This window comes from Ictalurus furcatus, chromosome 11 (assembly GCF_023375685.1).
Source record: "Ictalurus furcatus strain D&B chromosome 11, Billie_1.0, whole genome shotgun sequence".
In the NCBI taxonomy this organism is placed as follows: Eukaryota; Metazoa; Chordata; class Actinopteri; order Siluriformes; family Ictaluridae; genus Ictalurus; species Ictalurus furcatus.
In genome coordinates, this window is record NC_071265.1 from 28,118,684 (window position 1) to 28,143,075 (window position 24,392).

The 24,392-nt window shown below is 39.6% G+C and overlaps 1 protein-coding gene across 1 annotated transcript; it reads left to right on the forward strand.

Moving 5' to 3' along the window:
- The first annotated feature begins 3,693 nt into the window (after positions 1-3,693).
- Positions 3,694-23,214, forward strand: ephx4 (epoxide hydrolase 4). Its single transcript, XM_053636871.1, has 7 exons — positions 3,694-4,314; positions 6,099-6,184; positions 11,240-11,397; positions 16,622-16,750; positions 17,494-17,597; positions 20,263-20,411; positions 22,302-23,214. The coding sequence occupies exons 1-7, from the start codon at positions 4,072-4,074 to the stop codon at positions 22,540-22,542; spliced, it is 1,110 nt and encodes a 369-aa protein (XP_053492846.1). The 5' UTR covers positions 3,694-4,071; the 3' UTR covers positions 22,543-23,214.
- Positions 23,215-24,392: the final 1,178 nt, after the last annotated feature.

The window sequence follows — 24,392 nt, forward strand, 5'->3', positions numbered from 1 at the left end:
TAAACTTACAGTGCTGTCTTTCCTTTTGTGTAATTGGTACTTTGATTGAATAACCTGGCTATCTGCTGGATTGGATAAGTAGTCTGCTTTCAGTTTCCCCTCCAAAGGCATTTAGGGGACAGAGTAATTACACCCCAAAAAAATCCCAATAAAACATATGTACTTCTTACATTCTTTCATTTTAAAGTAAAAAAAGTTGCATATAGATTTACTGGAATCACACTCAGGTTGTTGGGACGTATCTTAGTCATTAGATTTTCATTACCGTCAGTAGCTGCTTTATCCTACACAGTGCCGGTGGATCCGAAGCCAATCATCCATCAATTTATCATCAATTTCAATTCGATTTTATTTGTATTTTGCTTTTCACAATAGGCACAGATTTAGACTGAGGCAACAGTGGCATGGAAAAACTCCCAGAGACAACATCAAGAAACCCTGCCTTGAGTGTTTTAAAAGCTGGCTTGGATTTAAATGCTGCTCTTTGGTTTCTATACAGAGTACAAACACCTTCAGTGTGAATTGATCTGGTGTCTCGCTGATCTGCAATCAAACATCACTCCTGTCCACAGCAGTTTTCAAAACAAATAGCCTTCTGGCTTGTCCGTGTGATCTTTAGCAAACTGCAGAGGGTTAGCAATGTTCTTTTTGGAAAGCAGTGGCTTTAGAGAGGCCTTTAATTGTTTAGAAGTTATCCTGGGTTTCTTTGTGACCTCATGGACTATTGCACATCTTGCTCTTGGAGTGATCTTCGTTGGTCTCGACTCCTGTGAAGGGTAACAATGGTCTTAAATTCCTCCATTTGTACGCAATCTGTCTGACTGTGGATTGGTGGAGTCCAAACTCTTTAGAGATGGTTCTGTGACCTTTTCCAGCATGATGAGAATCAGCAACTCTTTTTCTGAGGTCCTCAGAAATCTCCTTTGTTCGTGCCATGATTCACTTCCACAGACGTGTTGTGAAGATCAGACTCTGATAGATCCCTGTTCTTTAAATAAAACAGGGTGCGCACTCACACCTGATTGTCATCCCATTGTTTGAAAACACCTGACTCTAATTTCACCTTCAAAGTAAACTGCTAATCCTAGAGGTTCACATACTTTTTCCACTCACAGATATGCAATATTGGATAAATGTTTCTCTCATTTGTTTCATTGGGTTCTCTTTATCTGTTTTTAGGACTTGTGAAAGTCTGATGATGTTTGAGGTCATATTTATGCAGATATATAGAAAATTCTAAACGGTTCACAAACTTTCAAGCACCACTTTACCTTGGTCTGATGAAACTTGATTTCTGCTGAGTCACACAGATGGTAGGGTCAAAATTTGGTGCCAACAGCATGAATCCATGGACCCAACCTGCCTTGTATCAACAGTCCAGGCTGGTGGAGGTGGTGTAATGGTGTGGGGAATGTTTTTTGTCACACTTTGGACCCGGTAATACTAAGTAATCATCCCTTGAATGCCACAAACTATTTGAGTATTTTGTTGTTGACCATTTGCATCCCTTCATGGTCACAATCTTCTAATGGCTACTTCCAGCATAATAATGCACATTGTCACAAAGCAAAAGTCATCTCAAATGGTTTCATGAACATGACAGAGTTCAGTGTGCTTCAGTGGCCTTCCCAGTCACTGGATCTGAATCCAGTAGAGCCATACCTTTAGTATGAGGTAGAACGGGAGATTCACAGCATGAAAGTGCATATGAAAAATCTGCAGGAGTTGTGTGATGCAATCATGTCAACATGGACCAGATTCTCAAAGGAATGTTTCCAACATCTTGTGGAATCCATGCCATGAAGAATTGAGGCTGTTTTGAGAGCAAAGGGAGGCCCTACCCAGTAATAGTATAGTGTTCCTAATAAAGTGCTCAGTGACTGTGTGTGTGTGTGTGTGTGTGTGTCAACTACTATATATAAATAGATAGACTGAAATATTGATTGAAAAAAAAAAAATGGAGTCTGACTTGGGGCCTGGGGGTTTACAGACAGGGGCATGTCTAATGGGGTGGCACCCGACCCTCCAGCCCCCGAAATGATTGCCACTCCTGGTCACCCCCCCAAAACAACTTGGGCTTCAGTACTGTCAATCTGACAATGCTCAACACCACTGGATCAGAATGCAGTCGATCGCTGCTTGATTTGTGATGCAGAATCACAGTATCACGTTTTTCAAACAGGAGGAGAGACACAAGTCGACCACAGATCACGCCTCTGTTCATACTATATACAGGTGCATCTCAAAAAAATTAGAATATTGTGGAAAAGTAAGGGTTTTTTCTGTGATTTAATATTCTAGATTCATTACACATAAAGTGAAATATTTCAAGACTTTTTTTTGTATTAATCTTGATGATTAAGGCTTACAGCTCATGGACATCAGAAATCCAGTATCTCCAAATATTAGAATAAAGAATTTATGATACAGAAATATCAACCTTCTGAAAAGTATGTTAAGTTATGCACTCGATACTTGGTCGAGGCTCTCTCGTTTTGCACGAATTACCGCATCAATGCGGCGTGGCATGGAGGCAATCAGCCTGTGGCACTGCTGAGGTGTTATGGAAGCCCAGGTTGCTTTGATAGCTTATCTAAGAAAATGATTCATAAAACTCAAAGTGGGAGCGTTATCATCCTCAGACTTAGAGTAGAACATGGTAAAACGTGTGGATTTGACTCAAGTGTGTTTTTAAGTTGTGCTTAAGACAAAGTCATTCATTAAAATAAAAAATATATTATTTGCAAATCTAGTTATTTAACTATTTTTTTAAACTCCTTCAATGATCTTTTCTGGACAATAACCCCTCCCCAAGTGTCTGCATCCATTGTATTTTGATGGCAGTCTGTATGTCCTTGCCAGGTCTGTGCTCAAAGGGGCAGTTCATTTAAAAATGAAATACCGTATGTCATTCCAAACCCAAATACTGTTACTTTTCATCACATAAAAGAATATATTTCCCCCCACACACCCTTTTCCACTCTATTACAGCTCTATTCCATAAAATGGCAGAAGATAGTGATCATGAGCTTTAAAGTTGCACTATAAAAATTATACTCCAAGTGAGAGCTTTGTGTGATATGGACTGCTTTTCTGTATAGCAGTGTAAACATTATTCAAAATTCTCCTTTTGTGTTACACTGAAAAGTGTAGTTTTGTAATTCATATTTGGTCTGCTCTACTGTTTGGATATTATTCACTATATCTGTGCATAATAAGAAGAAAGGCCTGCCTTTCAGTAAATCTGAAATATAATAAACCATCTAATCTCACTTGTTTTTGTATTGTAATACACAATGTCCTAATTATTTTGGTCCTAAATATAAAGGACTTGTATATATAAATAATGTGTGTGTGTATATATATATATATATATATATATATATATATATATATATGGGCTTTTATTGCATAGACAACTGAAAAGGACCATTACAGTTGTGACCTCACCCTCACCAATGTTCAGGATGTGGTTATGGCCTTGGCCTACATGTGTGACTATGCAGTTTTCAAGCTCAAAACATGGACTGCAGAGAACACACACACACTCACACACACACACACACAGTGTGCAATGCTTGTGTTGAGAATCAAACAAGTTAAATGAATAATTAATGACAACGTTTTTTATTTAGAAAATTTTATTTATTAAAAGAATTGCAAAACAGGCATTCAATACAAAATGATTTTCAGGCTCCAATGTTCTCAGACAGACTTTGCTGATCTTTATAAATAAAATATTATGTCTGTATAACCTAGAAAAGCGCATCATCCACGAAGTGTTCACGGAAACGAGTTAATTACGCGTTGACATACACGCAGTCAAAACAGCACGCAGAGGGAGCCTGCTTCGTGCGTAGAAAAATATTCCGACTCGCTCGTATGCAGGAATCGATTCTCCCGATTCACCCGAAAAGATCCGGTTGTGTTTAAAACGTCCAGCTCGTGAATCGCTCCTCATCACGCCTTGCTCACGGGGCTGCCGTGAGCTTTACCAGCATGTAGGCTGGTGTCGCTTTCGAAACCCTAAAGCACTCGGAGACACCAGCAGAGTCGACGCGGGATGAGAAGATGGCGAGGCTCCTCGGCCGCGTGCTGCTGCTGTCGGTGCGGCTCGCGGTGAAGCTCCGCGCCGCGGGCTACTGGACACTCATCTACGGATGCTGCGGCCTGTGCGCGGTCCTCGCGCTGCTCCGCCTCTGTTGGAACGTGCTCATGAGGCCGACCGCGACCTTCCGGTGGACTGTGCGCGAGACCCCGCCGCCCTGCCTCAACGACACGTCCTTGGGAACGCACTGCTACGTCAGGATCAAGGTGAGCGCGCGGGATTTCCGAGGACGCACACAGACCTTTATTTTCTGCTTCGCTCTAGTTTACTGCACCTGATTCATCTCTTTAACAAGCACTTTAGGAGGTGTTAGAAAAATGGAACACGAAAGCAGGACCAAGTTAAGCGCGTGACATGAGCCTGGGCATTGTGTCCTTTAGGTAAGACAGATGGTGCAGGTACAGCATCACCCAAAACACATCTCCACATATGAGGCCTCTGTTTACCAATAACTCAATAGTTCCATTCCAGTGACAGACCCCGAGATTTATTGCTGGGAAGTTTAATGTGTTTTCTTCTTCTTTCTATTTTCTTCGTTCACCACGCATGGTCCGTCTCATCAATGCGATGTCAAGCTCTTTGTTTTTGCGCCAGCTGTAACGAAACATTACACATCTGTTCATTTTCATTAAGTGCTTTATTCTTGTCAGGGTCACGGTGGATCTGGAGCCTATCCCAGGAACACAGTGAGGTGGGAATACACCACCAGTCCATCTAGTCCACTTCTTCACACACAGGCAGTTTGGCTTAACCTATCCATCCCCCTACCAACATGTTTTTGAGCGGTGGGAGGAAACCCACATGGACACAGGGAGAGCATGCAGTCATTCGAGCTCAGGGATCCTGCAGCTGTGCCACATGTTGCCCCTGTGATAGATCAGAGAAAACTTTTAACAAGTGTTTTCCCAGAACTTGGGAACAACTGATAAACTCATGGAAAAGAAATCCTTCATGACTTATGTTAGAAGAGAGAATCCCCCATGCATCTCTCTTTGCACTAGCAGAGTTGTGCATGTTTCCTCTCATGTTTCTGTAGCGCTCCTGCTGTGTGCTGCTGAAGGCAAGACAGCTCATTTCCACATATGAGCGCTGCTTGAAAATGTTTCTACGCTGACACACCCACTACACCTGCTCATCCTGCTCATGCCCCAGTTAGGCCTGAAACAGCGGTTGTAGGTTTTAGGCTTTGTAATTTAGCAAATTCAAGAGAATAGTTAATCTTAGGAATCTGTTTATCTCTACCGTTGGTCAGGTTTTTGGTCACCACCTGGTGTTTCATTACCACGTATCACAGTTGAAGCTCTATTAGTATCACATGCATAATAAACCAGTTCAGAATGGCAATTAAATAAGGAACAATACCTAAATCGTTGTATTTAAAAATCGTATTAACTGGCCACTCTGAGATCCTAACGGTATCCTAAATGAAAGACAGGTGAACTTGGAGGGTAAATTATTTATTAGGCTAATTATGCCTATAAATAAAAGACTCAAGACAGTGCATCAAGATCAGGCTATATGGGTTTCTAGATTGATTTACTTTCATTTTTCCCTGATTACTATGCAGAAATGCTGAAATATTGGGTGTCAAAAAGTTTTGATATGCAGTCTATGAATATTTAGTATGCTATTCAAAAGCCTGTTGTTAAATCTGTGCTATTCACATACAGATGTGCTGAATTACGCTGTTATAAAACACTTTGCCGATAATAGAAAACACCAGAGTAAGCAAGTCACCATTCAGGTTGCTTGGTGTCAGCAGTACAGTCATTGAGCTCGTAAATATTCCCCTGGAAGTCAATAAAAGATATGGCATTGATCATTTCTGAAGCTGATGTACAGGACACGATGAAACTCTTGATAGCTCTATAAAACAGGGAGCGTGTATGAAGTGGGTAGTGTAAGTATGAGCTTGACATTAGTCTCTCAGATGGAGGGCATGACATGCACTTCATTAATTCAAATGTGATCGATTGTTTTGTGGTTCCAGGAGTCCGGCCTCAGATTTCACTACGTAGCTGCGGGCGAGCGCGGAAAACCACTCATGCTGTTTCTGCACGGATTCCCAGAGTTCTGGTGAGACGTTAAAGTAACAGTGATGCATGCAGATTTGTTGTAGACGTTTTTCTTTCTTTTTTGTAGAGGAAGGAAAGAACCAGTGAAATCACACAGCACAACTCGCTGGTATAGTGATACTGATTTCCTGGTATTTACGTCTAGACGTGCTAAACAACATAAACCATAGAACCTTTTGTATCAGACCACCCAATCTTTAGGCGAGCAAAAGCATAGGAACAGACAAGACTTGAAGTAAATGAAAGTAATTAACACTTAATATTTGGTTGCATATCCCTTGCTTCCAGTAACTACATCAAGTCTGCGACTCCTTGGCATCACCAAATTGTTGGTTTCTTCTGTTGTGATGCTTTTCCAGACTTTTCCAGTCTTTTTTTTTCTGATTCTTCATGCTCATGAGTGATGTGCGTCTTGTGGTACGGCCTCTATATTTCTGCTCTCGAAGTCTTCTTCGAATGGTGGTTTGTGATGCCTTAACCCCTGTCCAAGTGGAGGTTGTTGATGATGTCACCGATTGTTGTTTTTGGGGGTTTTCTTCACAGCTCGCAATGTGTCTGTCATCGGCGGTTGATGTTCTCCTTGGCCGACCCATTCGGTGTCTCTTGCTCAGTACACCAGTGGTTTCTTTCTTTTTCAGGACATTCCAGATTGTCATATCAGCTGTGCCAAAATGCTCGTGCAACGCCTCTGATTGATTTTCCCTCTTTTTTTCTGAGCTTCAAAATGGCTTGCTTTTCTCCCATAGACAGCTCTCTGATCTTCATGATTGGTTTATCCTTTTTAACAACAAATGCTGTCTCCGCAGGTGAAACTGAAGGCTGAAACCAAAAGAGTAGATGTTCAGAGATATTTATTGTCTAAACAGTCGATCTAACAGGGCACACCTGGGCAACAAGGAACATCTGTCAGTCACGTGTTCCAGTGTTGTTGTTGTTCACCTTCAGATTGGGTGGTCTGATACAAAATGTGCTCTGTTCTATGTGCTAACACATCGACGTATAAACACCAGGAAATAAAAGCTGAAATTTGAAACTGTCTTCTCCTAGTCACATTTTGTAGGTAGTACATTCAGCCAGCTTTTCATGTCGGCACTTTTCTGTTCACTCTTTTCAGTCACATACAAACACGCAGCATTAAGTAACATTTCCTGATTGTGTGGCATATGGCATTACGCCTGTTATTACATAAAGAGGCAGCATATGGAGGACACTGCAGATGGATTTTATAAATAACCAATTTATAACCAAGTCAGAGAGATGTTTTCTATTCGCCAGTTGGTGCAACATTTTAAGCACAGGTTCTAAAGATAAAATTTGATCTTAATAGAACAATTTCCCTGTCAGATCAGCTGACATAATGTGATTAATATTTTCACAGACTTTGCTGAGTGAGAGATCCACTTTGAGCAATTTGGCAAAAAAACAACAACATATATATATATATATATATATATATATATATATATATATATATATATATATATATATATATATATATATATATTTTACACACAAAAGGCTTGGTTATTAATGTTGTGTAAATGTGTTCATAGGGCAAATTGCACTAACATTCTCCCCAGATGTTTTTCTTTGTACTCATATTTATGTATATTGATAAATGCCAGTAACCTTCAAATTATCATGTGTGTTCATGACACAGCTGATTTACATTTAGTGATGCATCAAAACTCCATAAATGGTGAAGCGTATGCCAAGTGTATAATTCGAAGCGCATTTTATGGTGGTTCTCATCAGTAAGTCTTTACACAACCTAAAGAGCTTTGTGTAGGATGCCTTTTTATTTTTTCTGAACAAACTGGATTTTCACAAACACCTGACTGCTTCTGTGTAGACCAAATGGCCAAGGTAGGTAACAAGCTGATGAAGCTTTGCACACTCTCCTTAAAAAGTGTCAAGTTGTTAAGTCATATACAGAACTGTGCAAAAGTTTTAGCCACCCTATTTTTTTTTTTGTACAAAGTTTGTTATAGATTTTTTTAGTTGATGACTTATCTATTCCCAAACATTAGTTTTCTAGCACAAAATTAAATGTTACGGAAAAATGTATGCCAGTAAAGAAAGCAGCATGTTACATAAGAGACACTTTTCAGATAATAAACACAATGAAGGCTGCTGGGTTTTGCTGCAAAAATAAGATTTAAGTGCGACAGTCAAAGTCTCCAGAAGAACCGTGGCTGGTTCTGTAAGATGCTCAATAAAACGTACAGCTCATTTCCTTATAAAACTGCTCTAATTGTACTGGAGACTACTATTTTCATTTCTTTGCCACAACAAATATGGACTTTGTTTCATTTACTACTGTTTACTGCTCTTTACTGTATTTTTTTTAAATGTAGAAACATTTCATTTCATTATTTTTGAAGGCATCTTTGCTCTACAGCATTTCTTTGCATACACCTAAAAAGTACTTTTGCACAGTCCTGCATTTCTATAGCACCTTTCAATCACATGTTTATATAATCAGTTATACAATCTACTGCAATACACACAGTGTTATTGCTTTTGGGAGGAGGCTGCCTAGGTAGGGAGCGTGTAGATCAGATGTGTCCCATTCAAAAGGAAGCCAAAGGACTGCTTCATTTCAGTCCTTATTTAGGATAAAATGGTCATTCAAGTGGATGACAGTGTGTCAGGTGATGCAGCTTGAGGCGGATGCAAATGACTAGGAAACATAAACATGAAACAATGAACATGACGCAGCAACAGAAAACAGCGGCAAAATAAGACGAGTGCAAGACGGTGTGTGCAGTGCACAATGAGACTTATATACGAGCGCACGTAAACCCCAAACGTGAATCAGGCGAGGTGCAGTGGCTGATGGGAATCGTAGTCTTTCTCCGTATTTCCATGACACAGTTCCATGAAAGTCTGAAAGACATGATATTATAATAATCTTGTAAAGTGGGATTAAAGGATAAGCACTTATCCGAATATGAATTTTTAGTATTGGCACATGGCACAGTTTTTCCAAATGCAGTCCAGGATGTTGAGCTGAGTACAGAACAGTGTCTCATTAATGTGGCACCGGCTCCTTTGTGCTCCACCGGCCATTCTAGTGCTCCAGAATCAGACGTGAATGTTTGGGGTCAGGCTGGGAGAGGTGGAGGACGATTCTCCTCCATCATCTCCTGCTCCACTTTCAGAAAGTGCAAAACAGTTCCTTCACCTGTCACTGAGTTCTGAGAGACAGAGAGAGAGAGTGTGTGTGTGTGTGTGTGTGTGTGTGTGTGTGTGTGTGTGTGTGTGTGTTTGCAGGCTCATTAAATTGTAAAGCTCATTTATATTCTAACAGATTGGGATCCTGTGCTGGGAGTCTCTGCTGAATCAATCTGAGTCATCAGCCAGGATTCTGCCTTCTGCCCTATACACACACGCATGCACACACACACACACACACACACACACACACACACACACACACACACACACACACACACACACACATTCTCTGAGTCTGCAACCCTTCTCCTCAGATAATATCTTCAATTAGGAAGTCAGCCTGCATGATGAGTAAACAGATGTTAGGCTCAATTTGAAACTTTAAAGGTGACCTTACTCACACCTACATGTGACAGCATGGTTTCTATGAGCACCAATAAAGGAAAAAAAAAATGAAGACAGGCAGAGCTATGAGTAAAAAACTGAAATGTATTTATTTCTTGAGTTGGCATCAAAAGAACATACTGTGTGCAATCTGTCTAGGTTACTGTATACACATCTCCTACGCACCTTTATCCTAAGCACCTTACAAGTCAAAATACAATCTAAGCATACAGACTATCAGCCGAGAGCTCAGGTCTTCCTCAAGACCCCAACAGGAGCGTGCTGAAAGTCTTTTCACAATCCTTGCAATGACTATTATTCATGTATTTAATGGATTGTTAAAAGGAATTACCCATCTCATTCAATCAGACTGAAATTCATCCGAATGGCTTCAGTGTTTTAGTCTATTCCAAAACAGATGTGTACATGGACATTTTTTTAAAATTCTGACTGAGCTACAATTACACGGTGTCCCAGAAGTCTCCATATATCGTGGAATTGAACACTTTTGAACAAAATGTAACTGTTTTTACAAAGCATCCTTTTCCATTTCCTTGTAAACACACACAGAGTCGTGTCTCATGATGAACTCGTGTTAACACATCTGGCGCAGTGCATGTAACTGCATGTCATTGCTTCCTGATCCAGCCACGAGAATGATTTCAGTACATGGTCAATATTTTGTCAAAGGCATTCTTAAAGGCTATCTGAAAAAATATATATACATATACATGTATATAAGTATGAAAAGTTTTGGAATTTTGCTAAAAAAAAAAAAGTGCGACTTTTGGGACACCCCGTATTAACAGATTGTTAGGTTGCATGTAGACAAAGCTACTGATATCAGTGCAGATTAAGGGTGGACATCATGACAAAAATCAAGTATCATCATGACAAACTTGAAGACACACCTGAGCTTGATTATGTCAACAAAAATAAATTATTTATCACTGAAAAGGAGGAGGGGAAAAAAGTCCAATCCTGTACATTTTCAAAAAGCATTTCATAATCTTAAAGATTCAGTTTAGCATCAAATCAAAAATATTTACATTTACAAAAATGTTATAAAATGTCATAACAATAACTGGGAACAGACAAATGGATTGTGACAGAATTGATCATGATATGAATATTATATTGTCATATTGCCCAGCTCTTGTATAAATGCATTATAATTGTGTACATTATAATGAATAAATCATTTTATTTTGTTTGTTATCTATTAGCTGTTTGTTGCTCTTTGTTCAGTTCAGATCAAAATGCCCCAATTTAAATTTAACAAAGTTAAAACTGATGTCATTCGAACATTTCTGGGCTTTAGGTTCTTGGCTCAGTTTCTCTGATGAACAGAATGTTATGTATAGCCTGATGCTCAGCAGCGCTAAGTATCTGTGAACCGAAGGGGAAGATTAAAACCATAGTGACCAGACGGTTCTATAATCTTGAAATCACTCCCTGTGCAGCGCATGTGACTTCCACATTTTCCCTTCAGGTTCTCATGGAGGCACCAGCTGAGGGAGTTTAAGAGCGAGTTCCGTGTGGTGGCGGTGGACATGAGAGGCTACGGCGAATCTGACCTGCCTCCCTCCACCGAGTGCTACAAGCTTGACTGTCTCGTCACTGACATTAAGGACATTGTGGAGTATCTGGGTAAGACGAGTGAGCTCTGCTTTATCTCACTCTCATTTCTGTTGTTAAAAAAATATCATTTTAATCCAAATGGCTTATAGAGGACCTGTTAAAGGCTGTCGTGGTGGTAAATGGTGATTTAGTGATAAGCAGTGCTCTCTGCATTAATGCACTCTTTAGGTCACATGACCTTCATTTTTCATTTTTCATTTTACATTTCTCTCATGCACAAACCCCCTTAAACAAAAAAATTCAGTGCATATTATACATTTAAGATCATTTGAGACATGACACATTTATTTTCTACCAACTAGTTGTTTCTACTTCCTGTTTCTGCTTCCTTTGTTTTGCATTTCATTCATTCAAACACTTTATTTACAATTTACGAGGTCACGTAGAGTAACATAAAGAATATACATAAGAAGCATCATACATTAAATAAATGACACAGTGTGCACCATGTACGTATTAAATATAATCTGCTACAGGCAGATACCTAAGAAAAAATCCAAACCATGTGTAAGAATATATATATATATGTGTGTGTGTGTGTGTGTGTGTGTGTGTGTGTGGTATAATATATATATATATATATATATATATATATATACACACATATGTATATAACTGTGTGCAATTAAGAATATAAAAAATTCACGGCATGGTAAACAAAGAGGTCAGAGATGGTTGAGAATTTAAAAGCTGCACCACTTATAGTGGAAACAGCCCATATAGGAAGTCCAATCATTTTTGAACAGATTTTATTAACTGTGCGCTCCAAACAGTTTCTATTTTGAAGGCTAATAGAATGATACCAGCAGGTGATAGAGAATGTCATGGCACTTTCAATATAGGAGTAGTAGAACATATTTAGGATGTTCTTACTAACCCCATAGCAATTGAGCTTTAAAAGGTACTGCATCTCCTCCGTGTTGGAATTAGATGTCAGCAAATTGTGCCCAGGTACTTGTACTCCTCAACATTCTCTATGGGCTTTGAATGAATAACAGTAGTGACTGCCATAGCCATCTGAGTCTGCTTATTAGAAAAAGGTTATGACCATCTCTTTGGTCTTGTTAACATTTCGTTCCAAACAGGAGTTGTCACATCACTCAACTAATTCCTGAAGAGCCGGGCTATGATGCTGCGAAGGGCCTGAAAGCAGAGACAGTAAGATGGTGTCATCAGCAAACTTAATCAGATGACAGTTAGACTGGGTGGACCTGCAATCATCAGAGCAGAGGGGAAAGAACACAGCCCAATAGTAAATTGGAACACAGAACAATAGTAAATCTATTATAATAATAGATTTTCCTATGATTACCATGGAACCTCTCTATGGAGCTTAAATATGATTTATGGATCTACATCAGTAGAGAGTCTCAGCCAGCGTGTACTAAATAACGTTACTGTAATTAAATTACTTTTCCCTTGAAAAAAATAAAGTAAGGGATTTCTGTTCATTATTTTTAAGTAATTGAATTACAGTTATTTATGATGTACTTTACAGCATTACATACTGTTTAGACATTCAACAATTCTGTATAAAACAGTATTGAATTTAAAATCTAAATGTATCATCTAAAGCTAAATTTGTTTCATAATGTAACTTGCCCCCTTTAAATTCGTTAGCTGTAGGCTAGCGTGCGTACACGCGGGTCGCTCGAGTTCAAGGATGTCAGCAGAATCGAGTGGCTGTTTGGCTAAATGGAAAAATTCCCATTACTTAATTTTTTTGACACTTGTAGACAAGACCATCACGGTAATATGTACGGTGTAATGTATGTCCTGTGGAAAAACACTTTCAGCCTTTCTGTGAAGTAGTAGCTCTTATTGTTAAGCCTGTTTATATCATTTTGTTAAATTTTTGCATTAAAAATGGTTTAATAAACCTATGCTTAATAGGATAAACTGTCCCATGTTTGATTCAGATGTAAAGAATTAAATGAAGAGTTTCACTGAGTAATGCAATTAGTAATTAATGACTTTTTTGAAGTAACTTACCCAACACTGGTCTCAGCACATACAGAAGGGTGACAAATGAAAGGAAAAGAAATTACGTACATGTTTTGGGTCCACTTGTCTCCTTAGACTAGAGGGAAGAGGCACTGCATATCAATATAGAGTTCTTCTGACTGATCATCTTACCTATGATGAAACATTTCTATCCTGATGGGAATAGTGTCTTCCAGGGTGACTCCGCCACCCATCCACAGGACATGAGGGCTCAGTGAATGGTTTGATGAGTATGAAAAAGCTGTGAATCATATCCCTTCGTAGTCATCAGATCTCGACTCAATTGAACATGTAGTACTTCAGTAATGCAGTAAAAAGGATGCAGTAACACCACAGTACCTAAAGCTACCGTAGTACTACTGCACTTGTACTGCACTGAACTGCGGTTTTACTGTTTTTCTAGGGTTAGTCAGTGTATCCTTACAGACGCAAGCACAGATTTAGGATACTTCTGTCTCTGTGACCTTACTGATCACTACAATCTGCATGGTGGACACAGTATCATTTATCTTATATTCTGTATTATTCCTCTGTTATTATTTATTATAATAGTAATAATTATTATTAGTGCTTCATGCCTGAAGCAGCAGGCAAGACTTCTTGATTTTAACCTGACAAATAGACATAAGGAAAACAATACAGACAGTATATGCTTTATTGTAGATTAGCTAAATGGACGCATTTGAGAAAAAACAAGCAGGCTACGCATAAGCTGTTTTTCCTCTAATATAGTCTGTTTAAAGGAAGCATGCTAGGTAATCCATCAACTAATACATCTTTAACTTCATCTTAGACCCCTATCTAGATTAATAGTCATAACTGCAGTGGAAATAAACAATAAAAGCTAGAATAGCTAAACTTCACGGAAACTAGCTAGCTCTACAGCTAGCAAACCTAGCCACTGGAGGAATCCTGAATGCCTTCCTACTGGCCATATAGTTCACCACAGATGTACAAGCCTTTGTTATACCCTATATAGTGCACAGAGTTGCCAGAATGGTCATTATGTACAGCTTAGTTATTTCCAAGGGAAGTATTCAGGTGACATGCTAATTCTGTTCCTTGCTAATAATTATGTTCCCCTAGAGAAGTGTTTTCCAGTGCTAAGGTCTGTCTGCTCTGCACTGTTTACTGATTTTCATGCTCTAACACAATTAATTCAGTTAATGAAGGGCTTGTTAATTAGCCAGTAAGCTGGACCAGGTGTGTAAGCAGAGAGGAAAACACAGAAATGCAGGATGTGATGTTCTTTCAGTGCACAGCCTAGCAAACACCAACACATGCTAGTGAGTGATGATCTTACGGGCTCTACGCCGTGTATTTTTTTTTCCTAACGAACATGAAATCTAATTCACACTCTGACAGATTATTATGGACAGCGTGAAATGAAAGTGGGTGTTGTTTTTAGGTCTGAAATAAACAGGTTGATGTTAGCAGCAGTTCCATTTTCTTCATCATTTATTTTCACTCCCACCTGTACACACACACACACACACACACACACACACACACACACACCTGCCATCAAGAGAAACTCCAGGTGTTGTTTATACTGATAATAAATGGGATGAAAATATATGTTAAAATGAAGAAAATGTAAAAATTGTACTGCTATAAAATCCCAACAGAGGACTTTGGACATTACTATGTCGTAGGATGGAGTGATGATTAAACTGATGATAAATGTTAACCAAATGTACAGTGTGGAGTAGAGTAGCTTTCTTGCCATTCTAGCCACATACAAGTAAATAGTAGGAATGAAAAGTGCTCTCCAAGGCCTCGGTGCAGTATATTATAGAAAAGTGAGAACAGTGTGGTACAAGGTAATCACCAGTCTACATTAGGAAAAGTTATAGTGCCAATAGACAAGATGCAAGACAGTAAATACACGCTTAGCAAGTAGATCATATACAAAAAGTTCAACACAACAAATACAACACAGTAGTTATAACAGCTGCACAGCACAGCAGTGTGGAATTCAGTGCCAATCATCTAGCCACTTCTTGGCTCTTCTCTTTTCCGGCACCTAGGTGATGGAATGAACTTCCCCTAGATGTCCGAACAGCTGTACTCTTCATGGAGTATTTTATTTAAAAAAACAACAACAACAAAAAAATCTGGTGTCTTGGGTGTCCCAAATCTTGGGTGTCCCGAAAGTCTCCACACGCAGTGGACTATGTTTTCCAGCACCATGTCGGTTGTGCCTTCACCAGTGGATGTTCGTGCAAGTCCACTTCTCGGTTGGTCCGCCACACTTCCTATTTGTTAATAAGTTTGGTTGCAGTGTACTCATGTGTGATATGATTGCTATGTTTCTTGTTAAAGTCCATCGCAAACTTGCTGCAGCCTCCTGATCCAGCCATGAGAATGATTTCAATACGTTCTTCTTTTGTCAAAGGTGCTCTAAAATGTGATAATATATAAGGTAAAATATATATATATAAATTAAGTATGAAAAATTTTGAAAGACATTTAGCTAATAAGTGTTCATTTCTCCTATGCATGGAGACTTTTGGGACACCCTGTGTGGTGAACTAGTATCAGGATGATTTATTGATTGTGACTTCAAAACAAAGATGTCTGGCGTAAATGTAAACATACTACATTCATTTAATTTTCCACATTTAACAAACGCTGGCTGATATGAGTAAAGTGTCTGTCTTATTCTGCTGATCCTATATGAGGTAATATGAAGTATGCTCTGACCACAAATAATATTGGTGGTCAGTGCATAATGACATTCCTGAGGGAGGGAGGTGACTGGCAGGGAGTTTGTTATTGAGGGTCCTGACAGCTTGTGGAATCTGTTATGGAATCCGGTGGCCATGCCTGGAAACTTCGGCATCATCTACTGGACGGCAGAGGGACAAAGAAATGAATGGAGCGGTTAGCCTCCATGCTGGTGTCTTTACGGAGGCAGCACTTGTAATAGATAGATGTGAAGTGTTAGATGTGAAAGAATCATTCATCATGAAACGGACACTCTTAGAGTGACGGCGCCCCCACTACTCCACTGCGACATCACTTCCTGTCCCATCACTTTGAGTAGGAAAACAAAACAAAGCAAGCGTGTGATGTGTACAAAGATGATTGTCCCATTTCGCTCCAGTAACTCTAACACTACTTATAGCAGCGTGGAGAAACATTCAGTTTCGGCCATGCAAGTCACGTTTAGACACACGAGTGCAAACGCAAACACTCATCAGTCTCCTTCGTGAATCTCCCTCAGGATACAACAGATGTTTCCTGGTGGGCCACGACTGGGGAGGCATCATTGCGTGGCTCTTTGCTATTCATTATCCTGAGATGGTGGTGAAGCTGGTCGTGCTGAACAGCCCTCATCCATGTGTGTTCGCTGGTAAGCTGTCTAACTTACTATCTTGTTCATCTGCCTAAAAGTTCCCATCGAGTCTCAATAACCCCAAAGGCTCCAAACTCATTATTGAAGGCATTAGCACGATTAGCATCATTGAAACTGAGGGATTATTGCTAGATCGTGAGCATGACGCTGTCTTAGAGTGGCTTCCTCCATCTATTTCTTGTCTTGCCTAGAGGAGGACATGAAAGAAGTAATTATTGAGAACTTCAGGTGAAGATAATGAGTGTGATCTTTGTGCTGGAAACTTTGCATTTCGTTTAGAAATCAGCCCCTTTTGGCAGTGTTTTCACATTTTGAAACGTTTTCTCATCTCTCATTTGGGCAGCGTGTATCCTTTTTTTTTTTTTTTTTTTTTTTTTTTTTAAAAAGGCAGTCCCACAATTCTGTTCACCCTCACTGTCATGCAGCAAGTCTTATCCAGTGAACAGATTCATGAGGTGAAATGATGCTGTCTTTAATTGTGCCCATAATAAGAAACCTTTAGAAATTGTCTTGCCTCATGCTGCTTTCCAAATAGGATATAGCACTTATCTCAGGAGAGTCAATTGCTGTCCAAAATTGCAGCCTGCTTCCTCTGCTCACTCAGTCCCTCACTTTGTCCCTATTTTTTGCCAGCTGGTTTTATCTGTACCATGTATCTTCTGCTTAGTGCTGATTTCTGTGCTTTAAAACCCTTGTCTTCTCATTTCTCCTTTCCTTTTCCTCTTTTGTCCTCTCCCCAGATTATGCTCTTCGCCACCCCAGTCAGATGCTCAAGTCCAGTTACTTCTTTTTCTTCCAGCTCCCACGCTTCCCAGAGCTTATGCTTTCCATCAACGACTTTAAGGTGGACCTGCTTCACCTTCTGTTTGTGTGTGTGTGTGTGTGTGTGTGTGTGTGTGTGTGTGTGTGTGTGTTGCAGGGGTAAATGTTTAGTATTGAATTAAATATAGATTAAGTGAGATAGTATTAGGTCAACATGCATTTATTCCTGGTGGTACACAGCCTACATGCATAGTATGATATCCACTTGACAAATAAATAATGCTGGCTTACTCACTCTCAGTACATGCTACAAACATCGGTTTATTAATTAACAGCCCAGTCGCGCCAGGTGTCTAATCTGATGCACAGACCCAAAATAGAAACAGATAGAAATACTCAAGTGAAATCAGCCATGATTGAGAAGGAAGAGGTGGAGAACAGCCTACCTATCTGTATTACAGTGTGCTGTAATGGCATGACTGGTTATAGAACATTAGTATTGTGAACACCTGAGTTATAACAATACATGAGTATGAAAGTATAATAAAATATGAAGTTAAACAATTGAAAGTTTGTGTAGCTAAAAGTGGAGGGTAGTAGTAAATGACTAGGAGTGTTTGAATCTATGTTCTCTCTCTCTTGATCTCGGTCTTTCTCTTCTGTATCATCTGGGGCTGGAATCTCTTTCAAGACACTAGCATGCTCAATGTATCAGCTCGTTTCACAGAAACCCTTTTCTTGGAATCAGCTTGCATTGAAATTCATATATTTCCAAACACACTGGACACAACATCATACAACTGTAATTCAGGCTTTCATAATGCATTTACATTATATTGCATTTCTGCATTTGGCAGTGCTTTTTATCCACTTGGCTTACAAGCGAGACAGAATCCAAATCAAATACATCGATTCTAACGGCGCTGATATTGTGATAGAATTGCAAAAGATTACATTTCAGAGAACTGACCAGAAACAAGTGCGAGATAATTGTAGGAAGATGTGTGAAAGTTATGGAAGGATAGATAGATGGATGGATGGATGGATGGATGGATGGATAGATAGGGTAAGTAGGTGGGTATGAAGGGTAGGATAGGGTAGGGCGCATAGGTAGGTGTGTGTGGTAGGAAGTTCTGTGAAAAAGTATTTGCTTCTTCTTCTGATTTCTTCTGTTTTTGTGTAGATCTCATACTAAATAGTTTCAGAAATTTAATCAAAAGCTAAAATAAAACAAAGGCAACGTGAGTAAACACAAAATACAGTTTTTAAATGATAATGTTATTTATTGAAGCAAAAAAGTTATCCAATACCGACTAAGCCTGTGTGGAAATGTATTTGCCCCGTAGTTATTAATTCCCCAAATCTATGAAGCTGCATTCCTAATGGGGTTCAGCTGGACGAGACGCAACCAGGCCTGATTACTGCAAACCCTGTTCAATCAAATATAACTTTTTCAACAGCATGAAGTTGGTTAAAAGGTCTTATCAAGTAACACGTTGTGCTGAAATTCCAGAAATGATGAGGAAGAAGGTGATTGAAATACATCAGTCTGGGAAGGGTTACAAAGCTATTTCAAAGGCTCTGGGACTCCAAAGGACCACAGTGAGAGCCGTTATCTCCAAATGGAAAAACTCAACACAGTAGTGAACCTCCCAGAAGTGGCCGACCTTCCAAGAGCACAGCAACTACTCGTCCAGGAAGTCACAAAAGAGCCAAGGACAGTGTCAAAGGACCTACAGGACTCTCTTGCCTCATTGAATGTCACTGTTCGTGACTCCACTATCAGAAAGACACTGGGCAAAAATGGCATCCATGGAAGAGTGGCAAGGTGAAAACCACTGCTAACACAGAACAACATTAAGACTCTTCTGAATTTTTCCAAAACACACCTTTGATCCTCAAACCTTTTGGGAGAATGTTCTGTGGACTGATGAGTCAAAAGTGGAACTGTTTGGAAGACAGAGGTCCCGTTACATCTGGTGTAAACCAAACACAGAATTCCACAAAAAGATCATCATACCTAGCACGGTGGTGGAAGTGTGATGATGTGGGGATGCTCTGCTGCTTCAGGGCCTGGGCAACTTGCAGTAATTGAGAGAAACATGAATTCTGCTCTCTACCAGAAAATCCTAAAGTAGAATGTCTGGTCATCAGTCTGTAAGTTGAAATTCAAACGCAACTGGATTATGCAGCAAGACAATAATCCAAAGCATAGGAGTAAATCCATAAGTGCAAGATTGATCTCCAGTTATCAGGAGCGTTTGATTGCAGTTATTGCTGCTAAAGGTGGCACAACCAGATTTTAATTTAAGGGGGCAATTCGTTTTTTCACATTGGTGATAGGTGTTGGATCACTTTTTTTGGTTAAAAAAAATTATTTTAAAAAACTATATTGTGTGTTTACTCAGGTTGCCTTTTTTATGTTGTATTTCGTTTGAAGATCTAAAACTATTTAGTATGAGACATACAAAAACAGAAGAAATCAGAAAAAGCAAATACTTCTTCACAGCACTGAAGTTAGGGTAGGTAGGTAAGGTAGAGTAGGGTAGAGTATAGGTGCTCTACAGGGTGGGGTAGAGTATGCAAGAAGATAGGGTAGGTACTATATATGGTAGCGTGTGTACGTAGGTAGAGTAGGATAGGTAGGTAAGTGAGTAGGTAGGGTAGGTAAGTAGGTTTGGGTGGATAGGGTAGGCAGATGTTTTCATATGATCAAGCTTATTTATCTTCATGGTGTATATGTGCAGGCCCTGAAGAGTTTGTTCACGAGCCGGAGCACTGGGATAGGGCTTAAGGGCCGTTGGCTGACGGCAGAAGAACTTGAGGCCTACTTGTATGCCCTGTCCCAGCCCGGAGCCCTCACGGCTGCCCTCAACTACTACAGAAATGTCTTCAGGTGCGACACACACACACACACACACAATGTTTTTTTTTAAATAAATAAAAGGAACTGAGCATATATGTGACATTTATTACTCAACAAACTTCTTAGCAACCAGTAGAACAGTAGCAATAGCAGGGGATTATTCTTCTCTGGCGCTACTTAAGCACCGATGTAATGCTTGCTCTAAAATCGTCTTGTTTCAAGTCTTTTCCTTTTGTAGGACTTTGTATCAGTTGTCTTGCTTCAGCTTTTCCACTGCTTGTGGTGTCATTGTGTGACAACTAAAGCAGAGACACTGCTGCCCTCTTGTGTCAAATATGAAATATTCTACTTCTGATTCACTTCTGATTCTGTTTATCAGCATTACATTAAAACAGGACACACAGTTCAAACTCGCGGCTCAGTCACCATACACTTTTCCTTGTCATATATATACACATCTCTCCAATATCACACTATCTATTTACAGCACATTTTATTTGTCCATTAGCAGGTGCTACGACGTAAAAGTTGGAGCAATGTATATCTTAGCCATCCATTTTCTGGACCGCTTATCCTACGCAGGGTCGCGGGGAGCCTGGAGCCTATCCCAGGGGATGCATATGTTATATGCATGTTACATGGTATACTTTCTAGACTATGCAAATTTCCATGTGAAGGTTCTGTATTACACACTGAGGATGTGCATGTGACAGGTGCATGCATAACTGAGTCCTCCATCTGCTGCTCTGCTGAAGCGTACTGAATATACAGAATTATACAAAAGTCTTAGACACCCACACTTTGTCAGTAGAAAGAAGAAAATTTCCAAATACTCATTTACCACCACAAAAAAAATTAAATGCTAAAGAGAAATGTTTGTGTCAATAAAGAAATCAACACGTTAAGCAATAGACCACTTTTCAGAGTAAAAAACAAACAAACAGAAAACAAACCTAATGGAGGCTCTGTGGGACCTTACCTGCAGAGACAGAAACGAGTACAACAGCCAAATTCTTCAGAAGAACTGTCTCCAAGATGCGCTGAAAACTTCCGCTGATTTCCTTATAAAAATAGATGGCAGTGTACCGTAGAGACCCGATGGTGGTTTATGTGCAAAGTGTTGTCACACAGATGATTGCTTTGATATAATTACTGTTAACTTCTCTTTATAGTCACTGTTCCTTTCATTCATTTTGAACACATTCCCGCATTACAGGTTTTCATTATCTAGTTTGCTTGGCTAGATTAATTCGATTCAGAGTTTCAGACTGTTCGAGCCAAAACACAGAGTCCTGGTAAAAGCTGTGTGGAAGTGACATGAGCTTAGTAATTGAAGAACCCCTAAGAGCACTAAAACAGTGCTTTTTATAAGGTACAAGGCTGTTTTGAGTGTTTGGTAGACCCAAAGGTCACAAACTCGAGTTGTGTATCAGGAACCGTGATCCTGCAGAAGCTACCAGAAAATCAAGGGAGTGGGCGATTTATACCCTCATGCAGACAGGAGTGGGCGGGATCGGTCAGAATTCCTTCAGGAGCAGGTGGGAGTGGGACACCTCTACCATCCCAACCATGATGTTAGGAAGCCTTTCACAATTTCTGCCAAAGAACTTTATTGAGGGAATATACAGTAGAGTTGAGGGCCCTGTGTAAATAAATATACTTCTTTGTTAACTAGCAAGCTAAATAACCAGTGTTCTTGTTAGCTGGCTAAATGCTAATCAGATGATTAAGGAACGCACTTTAGATGCCCTTTGAGGGCTTGGAGACAGATATTATGTCTACATGTGCATGTGTGTGATCACAGGGTAGAATTTAGGTTACCATGTTACACAACGTTACTCGGTGTGTGCATGACAGTGCTGTTTGTTTATGTGTGTGTTTTTTCCGCATTTGTGGCCATGTGTCTGCTTGCATTTGCAGTTTCTTCCCTCTCAATCAGAACGAGGTGCGCTCGCCGGTCCTGCTCCTGTGGGGTGAGAGGGATGCATTCCTTGAGCAGGAGATGGCCGAGGCCTGCCGCCTCTACATCCGCAACCACTTCCGCCTGAACATCATTTCTGGAGCAAGTCACTGGCTACAGCAGGACCAGCCCGACATCGTCAACACACTTATATGGACGTTCCTTAAAGAGGGAGAGGGACGGAAAACCTACAGGAACTGAGTCTGTAAAGGAAGGGGCCTTGTTTCACACTATGCCTCGGCCCGCACACCTGATTATCGCGAGCGTCCTGTTTAAATTCAGCACATCTTGGATGTTAATAAAACACAAATGCGAAGCCTAGAGGTGAATAAAAAGAAAAGCACATCTTAATAGGAGAGGTTATATAGAGAGTAGAGTGTCTGGTTGATGTTTCTCAAATTTTTTGCACATGACATTCGCCTTAAACTTTGTTGGTGATGACATTTGTGTGTGGCAAAAGTCTCCTCGTGAGTGAGTTGTATTGTGTGGTGCCTTTTTTGACTTGAACTTGTACCATGTTGCGACATTAAAAATGTGCCGTGTGTGTTGAGTTTGAGCTGTGGGATCCCTATGCTGTAATCCAGACAAATCTTTCGAGACCCCTAGAATCGCTCGACCTCTTTCAGGTAGTGTTGTCTTAATGAATAAATATCGTTCTTCTCCTTTTTTTGTATTTTGTAATGACACTTGGCTCAGATATTTGACTATGTGGTTATTTTGATCCTTCTGTATGATAAAATGAACGTGATGTTTAGATATTGTACACTTTCTTTTTTTTTTAATCTCTTACTACACGCTGAATATAAGAACATCACTAAACCAGCTCTGCACCATTTTGGTTTTATAAGCAAATAAACTATAGCTACAACACTGTGTACACTCTTTTGTCTGTTTGGGGGTCTTTTTCATGTGACCAATCAAATAGCCTGTCAGTGTTTAAATGCTGGGAGAGCAATCGATCATTGCCAAGTTATGTGACCATGACCAACAACAGTAAACTGATAGCGGAAGTCATTCCTAAAATGTGGAACTAATGTGCTTAAATTGAGAAACGCAATAAATAGGTATAATATATGAATATACACGGTTCTTTTAGTATGTATTGCTCAGTCTGTGTACACTGATCTAACAATTTATTAGGAGCACTATACTAATACTGGGTATGGACTCCTTTTGCTCTCAAAACAGCCTCAATGCTTCATGGCATGGAGTCCACAAGATGTTGGAAACATTCCTTTGAGATTCTGGTACATGCTGACTAGGGATAGCTACCGAAACCCAGTATTAAACTGGCCCCGGTGCTAAATTATGAAAGACTGTAGTATCGATAAGCTCTGACGCTATCGGTTCTGCTTTCGGTACTGGAGAAATTAATAAAATATGTTTCCTGTTTATACCATCTACATCAGGAATGTATGCGAGCAGCCTTCCCAAATAACAATGACATATAATCATTGCATAATCGGGGTCTCTCGCAGCGTCGAAACTATGCTCATCTCCGACATTGATCCGGCATCTTTTTGCTCATTAAAGTCACGCTGAATCAACGTTGTTCACGACATTTAAAATAAATGTAAAATCGTACTAATTGGTTTGCTTGCCTTACGTTGAAATGATGTTGATTTCATTCGGGTGAAAGGACATTCAACACATTTTCTACTTGTTTTTTTTTAAACCCCAAATACAGAAGTAAATCAGTATGTAAACATTTAGGCTATTAAATGCACATCATTATTCAGTTACTTTTCAAATAACCTACATATAAATCTTTAGAGTATTTCTTTTTCCTGTTTAAGATATAAATCTTAAACACTAAAAAAAATGCCTTCACACTGGTGCATTTACAAATAGATGTATAATAATAAACTTATTTTCATTAAAAATAATTTGTTTCTTTTTTCATAAAAAACCAAACAAACAAAAAACACCATACAGAGTACTGATAAGAATAGCGTTAAAAAACCGGACTGATAAACAGTATCGTTAAGAGTAGTAATATCGTTAAAAGCTTAACGATACCCATCCCTTATGCTGACATGATTGCATCACAC

What these genes read in the sequence shown, in the direction of transcription:
- ephx4 (XM_053636871.1), top strand. Translation starts at nt 4,072, where the DNA reads ATGGCGAGGCTCCTCGGCCGCGTGCTGCTGCTGTCGGTGCGGCTCGCG. An exon ending in ACTGCTACGTCAGGATCAAG is followed by an intron (nt 4,315 to 6,098) that starts GTGAGCGCGCGG and finishes TTGTGGTTCCAG; the next exon opens with GAGTCCGGCCTCAGATTTCA. An exon ending in CACGGATTCCCAGAGTTCTG is followed by an intron (nt 6,185 to 11,239) that starts GTGAGACGTTAA and finishes TTTTCCCTTCAG; the next exon opens with GTTCTCATGGAGGCACCAGC.